This window comes from Lupinus angustifolius, chromosome LG16 (assembly GCF_001865875.1).
Source record: "Lupinus angustifolius cultivar Tanjil chromosome LG16, LupAngTanjil_v1.0, whole genome shotgun sequence".
NCBI lineage: Eukaryota > Viridiplantae > Streptophyta > Magnoliopsida > Fabales > Fabaceae > Lupinus > Lupinus angustifolius.
The window spans coordinates 731641-744693 of record NC_032024.1 but is presented as its reverse complement, the minus strand read 5'-3'; the positions used below and the strand labels follow the sequence as shown (position 1 = coordinate 744693).

Genomic DNA, 13053 nt, shown 5'->3' with positions numbered 1-13053 from the left:
TTGTGGGAATAATTACACATACCAGTAAATCAGAATGTACTTTAATTTATACATAGTTGCATGTATTGATTGCATTAGTAACTCCATGGATCTATAGACATTTGAGACATAGTATCTCCCCAATGGCTAAAAAGAAAGTGTTTTTTCATTGCTGTGAAAAACTACAATGTTTAATGTCTTATAGTTGTTTGCAGAGTTTGTCCACAAGAACTGAATATGATGTCTCTAGCTGGAATTGCATTTGATAAAAAAAATATGTAGGACAAACATTAGTTTCATTAATATTGCCTGAATCTAAAAGTTAATCATCAACTGTGAGAATAACATTATATGAAACTACAGAATAGCCTTTTAATGATAATGTTTACTTGTTTTCTCCCCCCTCTTCTTTTTCTTATGCTTAGATTTCTCTTTGGACCTGCTCTTCTTAGAATGCTCCTTTTCCGACTTACCAGCATGGGACTTCTTAATCTTCTTCCGCCTTTCTTCGTGAAGCTCCTCTTCAGAAGAGTCACAAGACTTCAGTGATGGAGGCCTTGCTGGGCCATAAATAACACGATGTTCCCTTGCATCAGGACTAGGACTAGGGTCCCTATATGGATGAGGTGGTGGTAGGTACGGGCCAGTCTCGTCCATTCTTGGACCAATACCACCTCGGCCTCGCTTCTTCCTGCCACCAAAATGGAGTTTTTTCAGATCCAAAATAACAAGTAAATGAGATTATGTGAAGGCATGCATGCACATAAAACATCAGAAAGCAGAAGAAAAAACAATACCTCGAGTGTAGAAACTCCTCAAGCTCTTCATCCTTTAAACCTTCTGGGCTATGCTCATTTTGTCTTTTACTCGAGCATGAAGCAGAGACACCAGTGCTATCATCAACTATAGCATGTCTTCCTGTGCTTCTTGATGAGCTACCATCTCTATCTCTTCCGTCACCACTGAATTTATCTTTTAATGTGTTGTTAACCCATTCATCTAGCTTATATTCTCTTTTACTTGAGCATGAAGCAACACCAGTGCTACTATTAACAGCAAAAGCATGTCTTCTTGGGCTACTTGATGAGTTTCCATCCCGATGGCTTCTGTCAGCATTGCTTTTATCTTTTGATGTGCCTTTAACCCGTTCATCCAGCTCCAGTTCTTTCTGCCGCAGTCGCCACATCTCATTCACTTCCACAGCTCGGTTTGCTGGTCGAAAGCACCAAAATAAATTCATATTCAATTAATAAAATTAGCTATCAGCTCAACACATATACAACATACTCACTGTAAAACACCATACAAAACATGACAAGGATAGCGATTTAACCGACTGAAACATTCAAGAAATGAAGTTAAATTTCAAGTTTTGACATAGGCGAAGTAGTTGTGTGTTTCTTTTAGTATTTAGTAACAACCCGAAAGAAATTAGTAGCAAAACATTGTGATTTGTGTGAATCAGCTGAAAGCAGCTCATAGCTACAGAACTAAGATATATGGTAACGTACTCGATAGAAAATAAAATAATAGCCCAAGTGGCCACGCGTACCAAGTATGTATCTAACGAGTTCCTTACAAATCCCCAAAAGTTGAACATCAAGAGCTGTTATAAACTCAAAGGACATACCCAGCATTCACCAAACTGATCAATTAAAAGATATATCTATTTGATACAATCAGGAGAGGTGAAACTGTGAATGAGAAATATAATTATTTTTCCATGCAATGATGATAAATTTTCCTCAAAAGCACAGCCAAAAAAATATAGACAGCTTAGAACAATAATAACAAAGCTCTATCTTAAATTAGTGACTAAGGAATAACCTTGTTGTACTCCACGTATAGTGGCAGAGAGGAAACGTGAATTTGGCCGACCCCGCACATTAGGCTTACAAAGATAAGCCAGGACACCTTCCTTTTGAGATTGCCGCCGCAATTCAGCTGCTTCCCGCATAAGCATAGCAGCTAATCTGTTTTCAGTCTCCAGATCCATTTAAGTGGCTGATCATATTACCCAAAAAACAAATAAGCGAAAAATAAAAACGAGTTAAATTCAATGAATAACATAACATGAACTTAAAACAACAATTGCCGGGTGGTGTGGTACTTTGTGTTGGCCGGGAAAGGGAGAGGGACAAAATAGGGTGAAAAAACAATTATCATTTTGCATACAACTAGCATTTCAAAGTTCCTAAAGTCCTCTCAATAAAAACCATAAAACTCATTGTCACTACTACAGGTAAATTACCAATTAGGCCTTTTTCCCCACTTTAGATGCTTCCTTGTTTACACGAAAATGCTTCAAAGAAAAACCTTTGTCCCATCAAATTGAATACCAATCTCAAAGAGGATATAGGTAATAAAAGATTGCACTCTAAAGTAACATCAAGGTTCAATCCCTCAAATTCACAAAAAAAAGTTGTCTCATATTATTTAGGAACCAATATAATTACACAGAGAGAACTAAAACAAAACAATCTATTATCTATCTACAGAATAAGGTTTCAAGATCAAACAACAAAGGCAGCAAAATTGGTAGCGTACTAGGGTTTAGAGGTATTGATGGAAAAGCATAAAACACAAAAAGGAATGAAATTTAATTCGATTTCATACAATTCCTTAACCCCCATAAATCCATTATATCAATTACTGCTTCAAATTCCAAAGTATAAAGGGTAGAAATTTCAGCCAAAAAAAAAAGTTTTGCAGAATGAAAAAAAAACAGATATTGCGGCGAAGTTGAAACCTTTTGAAGGAAAGGAAAATACCTCTCTCTCTACGTTTGGCTCCTTCCGCTGATCTCTTCTATCTTCGTTTTCTTCTCTCTTTCTCTCTCTCTCTCTTTATAATATTGCTTGAGATCGGAAAACAATAATATTTCTCATAAACATACCAAGAGAGATTGAACAATAATAATAGGTTAAATGATTATAACTTTTTATTATTTTTGAGATTATATTTAGTCTTTTTTATTATTGTTTCATAATAAAATTTGGTGATTAAAATATATAAATTATTGCTTATTTTTAAATAGAAAACAGTTGTGTTAGGTTGATATTAACATCTCTTAGGACTTGATGGTTAGAGCAAGTTTCATCTATATATCATTATTTATCAGTTAGGATAATATGAGATAAAATGTTTTCTGAAGATTAGAGCTTAATAATTATTTACTAATCACAAATCTATAATTAAGGAGGAGTGTAATTATGTGAATAGAAAAATTGGGCATATTGTCTCTAAATTTTATTTTATGAAGACATGCATTGAGTAAGAAAAGTGGGTGGTATGTAGTAGAGGTGGGCATGGATAACCTGATACAAAAAAAGTAAATTGAACTTATACCCGATTAAATATAATATATATAAAGTTTTTTTATAATTATATATTATTATGGATATAATTATTCGAAGAAAAAGCATATAATTAATAATAATTTTTACCAAAAAATTATTGCTCTATATGCAATTGAGTAAACACATATATAAATATGATAAATGAATAATCATGAAATAAGTCGATTAATGTTTGTCCCTTACGCAACCATAAATATTAATTATGCCTAATTTTTTAATCCAAAACCTAGATCGATAAAACCCGACTATATTGAAGACTAATCATGATTATTGCTCTATATGCAATTGAATAAACACCTATATAAATATAATAAATGAATAATAATGAGATAAGTCGATTAATGTTTGTCCCTTACGCAACTACAAATATTAATTATGCCTAATTTTTGAATCTGAAACCTAGATCGATAAAACTCGACCATATTGAAGACTAATCATGATTGGTCTAAAACATGTGAGCGGATATGGTCGAGTCATGTTTATCCATAGTATGTATATAGTATGAGAATCTGTTGTCCCACTTTTTATATCACTTTATATATCATCACCTTTGATTGGTTGAAATTTTTTTATTTAAGTTAAAATTACAATTATTAAATATTTTTTCTACTAATCATATCTCTTACCACATAAATGAGTTAGATGTGGAGCATAGTGAGATTACTAAAAGAGCCCTTAGTTTAAGCCGTTTGTGACTTTCTCTGACCAGCAACAAGGTTGTCCGAATCCTAACGGCTACTTAGAGAGAGAGAGAGAGAGAGAGAGAATTTAGGATAATAAGAACACAACAACCTTATTACCTTAACTCACATTGTCTCACTCAACAAAACACACGCTCCATCTTCTGTTCTAACTTGTGAAGTTGAATTCAATGGCTGAAACTGTTCCTTCGCCATTACCAATCATTGAAGAAGAAGAAGAGATCATAGATGATGATTTCTACGAGAAAATCCAAGCACCTAAATTCGTCGACTTGACCGCACCTGATCCTCGCCGCTCCGGTGATGACCGCCACTGGTTCTGCTTCCGCGTTGGTATATATATATATATATATGTATTGCTATTATTACTATTTCATTTTAGAGGAGAGATTCACTTACGAGTAGATCGAGTAGATCTAAACGATTAGAATATCATAGAATTGATGTTGATGGCTAAAACATGGAGTAAGTTTAAATCTTTTGATCCCAGTCTTCATTTTATTAAATAAGTTTTAATACTACAGCCACTGAAATCATGACATTTGTCTTATTTGATCATTTTCAGTAAAAATATTTCTAAAACTAAATAAAACAATACATGTGTCATACTCTTATACTCTCTTATACTCTCTTACTGACTGGAGAAGATAAATTATTTATCGGGTATAAGGAGATACTTTATTCTTCTTCATCATTATGCTATAATTTAACTATAATTTTGTTACAATTCATTATTAGGATGTGATCAACAGCATGAACAGGAATTGGACTCTGAAGCTATTTACAAAAATTTTGTTCTTCGGGTAATTTGCTCTAATTTCACTCTTAACTTCAAAATTTGTTGATTTCAGCAGTGATTAATGATTCAATGTATATGGTTTATATGATATTGTTTTGAAAATTTCAGGTTATGGCAGCCAGAAGTCCCAATCTACGTCTCAGAAAGGCTTTGAAAGCAAGAGAAACAAGGTATAATACTTTGCATAAAGCTTTTCTAAAGTGAGTTTTTAAAATTAGAAAGTGAAGAGTGTATATAGTTTTAGATCATGTACTGGTTAAGTTCTCGATGATTTTATATTGACTCGCTTTAAACGCAAGCTCACTTCGGAGTAAGAGTTTTGCTATAGCTTGCAAATCCTACTAATAATCTCCTATCCCCCCGATTACTAAATAAAGAAAGTAATTAGAAGGATTTGTAGGAAGATAGAACATTTCTCATTTTATTAGTGAAATTGTATTCAAATTGAATTTATTATTGTGTAATGCTGCTTCAACTAAGGAAATTTGTCAATTTTGTTGTTTGTTAGTGCAAATTTGAAGTGCCCAAATACAGCTCCACCAAAGTCAAGGGTGTCAAGAATGACCTTTATTTCCTCGGTCTCACACAGGATCAATGACAACAATGCCAAGGTTAAACCTCTTTCTAAGAAGGTTCCGGCTTCATCAGCAACCCCAAATGCTAAGGTGAGGCAACCCCCTGCTATGGCTAAGGCTTTGACGGCTCCAAGGAATCAAAAAGTTTCTAATTTAGAGCAATTTAGAACTGTTCAGAGTAAGAAAGCTATGAATGTTGTTGTGCCCAAGAGTAGAGTGGTTGCTAAAGCTCTAGTCTTTCACTCACCAAAGAAGGTAAAAGTAGTGAAGACCAAGAGTTCTGTAGAATTGAATACACCGATGAAAGCATTGTGTTCAGCAATGAAGAAGCTTGAGCTCTACGGCGCAAAGAAGAATGGAGAAGGATGTAGCAATACATTGCCAGTGGCTTCGTCAAGAAAGCAATTTAGGGGACGAGAGGTTAAGAGCCGTGTGTTTGATTCATTGTATTCCAATAATCGTAAGGCTCCAGAGGCTAACGCTGTGAAATGCTTGAAGGAGAATAAGGTAAAAAGCATGCAGAAGGGCCGGGTTACTATGCCTGATGAGGAAGCTGAAAATGATGACTCCAGTGACATGGAGATCGATGATAAATCAAGGGGGGATTCTCTAGAAAGATGGCATGAGTCTGTATCTTCTGGTGGTGACATTAATTCACTGTCAAGTTCGAATGAAGAAGAGAACAAGACTAATGAAGGGTGTGAAAATGAAGAGAGAATGAACCCACTTTCAGAGAAGGGGAAAATCCACGAAGTTACCAAGAGAAAGGGTGAGAAAAATTCGATGGCCTCTGGCGATAAAGAAAACGAGGTTGAACTGACCGAGAATGATAACAAGACTACTGAAGGGAGTGAAAATCAAGAGAGAAGGAGCCCACTTTCAAAGAAGGGGAGAATCCCTGAAGCAACAAGTAGAAAGGATGAAGAAAATTCTACGGCATTTGATAATAAAGAAAATGAGGGTGCACACAAAGAGAATGGTGACAAGGAAAGTGCTTCAGCCCAAGATGAGAACATGTAAGGAATTTATTTGTCTCAAAATGTGTTGTTCTGTTCTGGGTCACTTGTGTGATTGTGTTTTATTTTGTTACTTAAACATCATTTAATCAATGAGTTTTTGATACTGCAGAGTGATGATTACCAATTACGACCCGAAAAAGGCCATTGTTGGCAGCAAGCATGAGGGTTTGAGGAAAACACCGAAGGTCTGGTCTAATTTTATCATATCATTGATGTTGTTTTCTATGCTACCTGCTTCTCTGATCTGACTTCAATTGTCATCTGTATGACTTTGAAACAGAAATCTACATCAACCTTGGCTGGTACTCAAATTGTAAAATACAGAAAATTAAAGCCTACGAATCCTAAGCCTTTTAAGCTGAGAACTGATGTAAGTGATGGACACTGTTATAGTTGGTTTATTATAAAGAAGTCGTATTATTCGACTATCCTTAATTCATGTTATTTTTTACGCTGCAGGAAAGGGGAATTCACAAAGAAGCAAACTTGGTTAAAAAAGACCCTCCACCCTTGAAAGAAATCACAGACAAAGCTGGCAAGCTAATTCGGAAACACCAGAACATAAAACGAGCAAGTGAGCTTGACACTGATAATTATAGCAGCAGCGAAGAGAGATCAAACCAAAGAACACAAGGAAACCAATCTGTAAGTTAATGCACATGAGATAGCATCACTTGACATGTTACTGCATTAACATGTTTTTCGAGAATAGTAGCTGAAACTTCACCAAAACATTATGTAGGGAAGCATTCAAAGTGACAACTCCAACGGCAAAAGGCAACATATATTATATGCCAAAACACCTCATAGAAATCCTGGTCTTAAACTTCAGAAACCCAATGACATGGATAATCCATTAGATCATGGAGAAAAAGCTGTTAAAGAATTGGATGACAATTTCAACAGAAAATCCCAAATGATGCAGCACAAAGTTTTGAGGCCTCGAGGGTAAGCGATAATCAATTTATCATATATTTGATTATATATAGTCTTTGAAAATTTAAGTCTTTGGAACTTTAATTATACTAGTGTCTATTTGCAGTGCTTTGTCAAGGAAGAAAGAAAAGGTTCTCTCCACAACACCATGTAAAGTCAGTGTTATTGTTGAAAAGCCATTGAACTCAAACATATTGAAGCCAAAGGAAGTAGAAAAGCCATGTAATAACGATGTTTCTTCACCTGCAAGGAAAGTTGCCGGTTCTGTTTCCAGACCTTGCTCACAGAGAAAGAAGGCTTTAACTGTTCCAAGGGAACCAAAGTTTCACAGTCTCCATGTGCCAAAGAGCTGCATCACCATGAAGCAAACTTAAGTTCTCCCTTATTTTTTGGGGGGAATGGGGAAATGTTGTTCAATGCCATCATTGAATTTTAGTGGCTTTGAGAAAAAGTTGATAACTGTGTTTGTTGTAACATATGAGATAGATGAGATTCATTTGTACTGGACTATCAGGTTCAGTTTTGTTTGTTTAACATGTTGATTTGATTCTTTTCTGTGATATTGTTCCAATCTTTAAAATGGATAAACATGAAGTTTTAGTTATGTTGGGTCTATCCATAAAAAAATGAAATATTATGACTTCAATCATCTATGTGAAAAACACATAGATGATTGAAGTCATAGAAGTATTTGAAAACTAAGAACCTTTTCCATAAACAATACACTTGAATAAATAACATTTGTTGCTAATTACCATTACCTCAAAGATTTTAAGGTATATGAATATATTTAGTATTCCATGAAGTAAGATAAAGGATTAGCAATGTTCATTGGCATGGGTATATATGCTACAAAGGTACAAGCTAATCCCCAAAGAAAATATAATTTGATAAGAAAGATAACTTTCTCACTATATGTTTCAAGAGTTTTGTTATTTCCTCCTACATGATCCTCTTAATAATAGGGAAAGAAAATATGTACTGAAAAAGTAAATGCCTTTAGAATATAGAAAAACATTGGATACTTTCCTTATATAATCATTAGGAGTTATCTGAAGGGTTTATAGATTATTCATTTTACAATGCTACAAGCTAATCCTTCTTTAGTTTCTCAATAGCAGATAGTTCAAACTTGTAACTATATGCATTTTTTCTTGGTACAGTTTTGCAGGAACTGAAACCAAGAATATTTATCACCCCTTTGCACTTCACTTCCTATGCTTACTTTGAAAAGAGGGAAAATTTTCAGTAGATAGAAAGCTTGAAGATTTTATGCTTTAACCATCTATGGTCAAAACTATGTTGGTTAGAGTACATGGCTCTGTCTCTTCCAGCATTTGAACCACCATTCTCATCGATGGTCTCGAAGATGGGATTCGGGCAGTGCATAATGTTGCTATTCTCAACACCTTCATTGCATCTTCCTTGAAATGTTTTGAAATGGTTGAGTCCACCAATTGAACAATAGCATTTTCTTTGCTGCTCCTCATATTGTTGCATACCCAACACACAATGTCCTTGTTCTCTCCAAACTCTGTCTCAATAGGCCTTTTCCCTGTTACTAGCTCCATTAGGACTACCCCAAAGCTGTAAACATCACTCTTCTCTGTCACCTTAGCAGTGTAGGCATACTCTGTCAGAAGAAAAATCATGATGATCAATTCTTAAGCACAATAGCCAAAAACTATCAACCTAATACTTTCCTGAACAATCAGAGCTGACTAAATTGTTTTAACAATACTCATACTAAACTATGCTCAATCACCAAAATACTAGTATGACTCGTATCATAGAGATTCGACAAAGTTTTATGTTGACACTCTCTGCTTGTAGGATAAGGCTACATATACATAACCATCCCCAGACTCCAGTAGGTGAGAGTCTCGTGCATTGGGATGCCCTTTAAGTATTCAAGAATTTGATGAATTCTTGACCGATCAAAAGGAATGATACAAAGTGCGGGACAAAAGATGTTATGTCATTATCATTTCCATTTTTCTTGCATTAGGAAGCATAAAACTAGAAGCTAACATGAGCCATGTATCCAAGTAACAACAATGCAACATGGCATTTTTTCTACTATAAGAAAAAGGAATGTGATTTGAATCTTACCAGGGGCCATGTATCCAAGTGTTCCAGCAATAACATGGGTCCAATTGCCTGCACCTCCTTGCACAATCTTGGCAAGTCCAAAATCAGCAATTCTTGGCTTCCATTCTTCATCAAGCAATATATTACTAGACTTAACATCCCTGTGTATAACTGGTCTATCACAACCATGGTGCAGATACTCCAATCCTCTAGCAGCTCCAAGACCAATGTCATATCTAACCTTCCACCCCATCTTTATCTTCTTATCACAAGTGTGTAACCTGTCCCACAAGCTTCCATTCGGTAACAACTCGTAAACAAGAAGATTACTATCTTCACTTGTGATGCTACAGTAGAGCTTCACCACATTAACATGCCTTATAGAGCTGAGAGTGGCCACTTCTGCATCAAACTCAGGTGACCTTGAACTCCTTTTAAGTATAGCTGAGCTGCTCCTGCAACTTCCGCGGTCGCTTTGATTCGAAGTCCATATGTGTTTCACTGCGAATTCTGCGCCACTTTTAAGCACAACCTTGTATACATTCCCCGATCCTCCGCTACCAATCAAATTCTCATCCTTGATCCCATGAATAACTTCATTCTCATTGAAGTTTAGCATGTGGTACTGCTTGACATCCCAAGAATTTCTCTTGAGTGGCTTCTCAGTCTTGTTATGGTTCAGTTTCATGAGGAGGAAATATGCTGAAGAAAGAAGCATAAGCATAAAACCAGCCATCAAACATAGTAGAAGGGCTCTGTGACTTCTCGACTTGCCTGATTCCGATGAACATGGCTGAAATTTTTTCAAAGTCTGGCTGCATAAGCCAGGATTTCCTATGAAACCATCTCTGAAAGCTGAAATAGCTAGTGGTTCTGGTATTGAACCAAATAATTTGTTGTTTGATAAATCGAGAAGGCTAAGCGTACGGGGCGATAAACTTGATGGAACTTCACCAGAAAGTTTATTGGAGGACAAGTTCAATGAATTGAGGGTAGGTAGAGATCCAATACTAGAAGGTATTTCCCCATAAAGAGAGTTACCAGCAAGATTTATTTCATTTAGAGAAATACAAGAACTAATTGAGTATGGTATAATACCAGAAAGGTTGTTATTACTCAAATCAAAACTAGTTAGTTTCTTCAACTTTCCAATCATTTCTGGTATATGACCAGAAATTTGATTTGAACTTAGCTGAATAGATACCAATGAAGAAGCTTCCGAGATTTCCAAAGGTAACTCACCTGAGAACTGATTATCAGATAAAAACAGTTGAGCAAGAAGTTTTGCTTTACCAATACCAGATGCTATTGAACCTTCAAACTTGTTCATTGAAAGATCAATAAGTTGCAGATTTGGCAAGCTCCATATACCTGAAGGAACAACACCTGAAAGTGAATTATGATTAAGTAGAAAACGTTGCAAAGATGTGCAATTTGCGTATGTTTCGGGTATACTTCCAATGAAGCTGTTGTTTAACAATGATAGCTCATTTATTTGGTTGTTCTTGCACATGTCAAGTGGTATAAGACCAGAAAGTGAATTATCTGAAACATCTATGAACTTCAAGCCTTTCCAAAATCCAAGGTTTTGTGGAAGAGAACCAGTGAGCTTGTTATCATAAAGGGAAATTTCGGTAAGGTTTCTGAAATCTCCAAACTCTTGTGGAATTCTTCCTGTGAGTTTGTTCTGAAAAAGCTGCAATGATGCAAGGTTTGTCAAGGACCTTAGCTCAGAGAGATCACCTTCGAGGCGATTAGAAGAAGCATCAAAGTTAACAAGATTGGCAAGGTTGCCGAATCCAACTGGAATTTTCCCACTCAAGTTGTTGTCATAAAGCTCAAGTTGCCATAGCTTGTGAAGCTTTACAATATCAGCAGGAATCTCACCATACAAATGGTTATCAGAAAGTTCAAGATTCTCAAGGTGAGTGAGGTTTCCAATACCAAATGGAATATTTCCAGTGATGCTGCAATTTGCTAAGTAAAGCCAATACACTTTGTTAAGCTTTAGGACCTCAAGAGGGAAAAGAGATTCTTCTAACAAGTTATCACCAAGGCTCAAGAAAGAGAGATTTGTTAGATTCTCCAATGATTTCCATGGAAATGTTCCAGAGATTCCACTTGCATTTAAGCTCAAGTATTGCAACTTGTTCAAACTTGACAAATCAGGCACTGCTCCATAAAATGAATTCCCTCCCAAATCCAAGTACTTCAAGTTGGTGCAATTCCTCAACTCCTCATTTATGCTTCCATGCAAGAAGTTGGACCCCAAAGAGATTCTTTCAAGTGACCGAAGTGCGCAAATTGAATCAAAAGGAAGAGTTCCAACTAGTTGTTTATCTGCAAGGTTGATTTCTGAGACAAAACCATCAGTGTTGCACACAATCCCTGTGAAGTTGCATGGAGAATTTTCTTGTGTCCAAGAACTGAACAAATTTGCATTTGAACTCTGAATAGAGGACTTAAACTTCATAAGTGATTGAACCTCACTTGAATAGGATGAAGTTACAAGGCAAAGGAAAAACAAAAGAGTGAGCATAGTAGGCAGCGACAGCCTGAAAATTTGTCCGACGAACATGAGTGTGGTAAAGGTTTGGTTGTTGTAGTGGTTGGTGTTGGGTCAGTGTATTAGTAGTGAGGAAAGTGAGTGGAAATGTAAGTGTTTGAATATACAAAGGGTGGCTACAAAGTTGGAATTTTTGAGTTTGGTTTCACATTGAGAATATGATTCACATGCATAGACAGAAAGAAGACTTATGGGTAACAAAGATCACGTGTTTCCGAAAAATTTCTGTCTCCATGTTTCAAGTCAATTACATTACAACAAGTAATAAAAAAAAATTATTTTCTGTTTATATGATTTTCTTCTTAATTAGTTGACACTTTTTGATAGAATTGGATACCAAATCTTAGAACAAATGATCTCCATTTGATTTATGGGTAGGCACCAAACAAACAAGAGTTAAATATGGGCGGTGCTTGAATATTATGGGGCCATATTAATTGTTGGGACTTGGAAAATTTGAGTTTGTGATATATGATCATATAATTTCATGTTCATGTAGGTGCATTTGCATGATCTTGCTATCACTTTTTTAACTATAGATTCAACTTCAAATAATATGATGTGTTTAAAATACATCTGAATGTGAATATTGGGTACCTTAAGATGTTACTTTTCTTTAAGATTTAGAATCTCAATTTGATTACTTTAAGGTATTAATGGTACTTGGTAACATAAAAACTATTTTTTTTCAACTGGGACTTATTTTTTAACATTTGTGTAGGGAAATTTTGCTATAGTTGTAATAGTGAGACTTTGTACTAATACTGATCTATGTATACTAATTTAGTTCCTTTTTATCTGTTGCATTACTTCTATTTTTTTATGTAACAAAAGAACACAGCCTTGGTAAAATAAACAGTTAAAGTTTCAAACTTCCAAAATACTATAAAAAAATTGGTAGAATTTCAAGTTGTTTGATAATTCTTGAAATGATGAGCCAAAAAAAACTATAAAGGTCATATTTTTGATATGATGAGTCAATAATACATACTAAAAGGTGTATGTAGTAGCAACTTTTGGTCACTCAT

At 35.3% G+C, this 13053-nt stretch overlaps 3 protein-coding genes across 5 annotated transcripts; 1 reads left to right on the top strand and 2 right to left on the bottom strand.

Moving 5' to 3' along the window:
• LOC109329438 lies at positions 227-2839 on the bottom strand. Of its 3 annotated transcripts, XM_019563109.1 has the most exons (5): positions 2755-2839; positions 1807-1985; positions 1010-1191; positions 777-913; positions 227-670 (listed from the first exon to the last, which is right to left on the bottom strand). In XM_019563109.1, the coding sequence occupies exons 2-5, from the start codon at positions 1973-1975 to the stop codon at positions 352-354; spliced, it is 807 nt and encodes a 268-aa protein (XP_019418654.1). In that variant the 5' UTR covers positions 1976-1985; positions 2755-2839; the 3' UTR covers positions 227-351. The 3 variants fall into 3 exon arrangements, with proteins under 3 accessions (XP_019418654.1, XP_019418652.1, XP_019418653.1); XM_019563107.1 differs by having other exon boundaries at positions 777-1191; XM_019563108.1 differs by having other exon boundaries at positions 777-1191; positions 2750-2806.
• On the top strand, positions 4116-7972 carry LOC109329431 (myb-like protein X). Its single transcript, XM_019563097.1, has 9 exons — positions 4116-4372; positions 4778-4842; positions 4947-5008; positions 5347-6429; positions 6542-6617; positions 6713-6802; positions 6892-7077; positions 7175-7380; positions 7475-7972. The coding sequence occupies exons 1-9, from the start codon at positions 4210-4212 to the stop codon at positions 7740-7742; spliced, it is 2199 nt and encodes a 732-aa protein (XP_019418642.1). The 5' UTR covers positions 4116-4209; the 3' UTR covers positions 7743-7972.
• On the bottom strand, positions 8328-12201 carry LOC109329429 (receptor-like protein kinase HAIKU2). The gene is made up of 2 exons (XM_019563094.1): positions 9481-12201; positions 8328-9001 (listed from the first exon to the last, which is right to left on the bottom strand). The coding sequence occupies exons 1-2, from the start codon at positions 12035-12037 to the stop codon at positions 8646-8648; spliced, it is 2913 nt and encodes a 970-aa protein (XP_019418639.1). The 5' UTR covers positions 12038-12201; the 3' UTR covers positions 8328-8645.

Coding starts and splice junctions, on each gene's coding strand:
- LOC109329438 (XM_019563107.1), bottom strand. CDS start 1,975: ATGGATCTGGAGACTGAAAACAGATTAGCTGCTATGCTTATGCGGGAA. Junction 1,192..1,806: donor TATACGTGGAGTACAACAAG/GTTATTCCTTAG, acceptor GCTTTCGACCAG/CAAACCGAGCTGTGGAAGTG. Junction 671..776: donor GAGGAGTTTCTACACTCGAG/GTATTGTTTTTT, acceptor TTTTGGTGGCAG/GAAGAAGCGAGGCCGAGGTG.
- LOC109329431 (XM_019563097.1), top strand. CDS start 4,210: ATGGCTGAAACTGTTCCTTCGCCATTACCAATCATTGAAGAAGAAGAA. Junction 6,803..6,891: donor CTTTTAAGCTGAGAACTGAT/GTAAGTGATGGA, acceptor TTTACGCTGCAG/GAAAGGGGAATTCACAAAGA. Junction 7,381..7,474: donor AAAGTTTTGAGGCCTCGAGG/GTAAGCGATAAT, acceptor GTCTATTTGCAG/TGCTTTGTCAAGGAAGAAAG.
- LOC109329429 (XM_019563094.1), bottom strand. CDS start 12,037: ATGTTCGTCGGACAAATTTTCAGGCTGTCGCTGCCTACTATGCTCACT. Junction 9,002..9,480: donor ACTTGGATACATGGCCCCTG/GTAAGATTCAAA, acceptor TTCTTCTGACAG/AGTATGCCTACACTGCTAAG.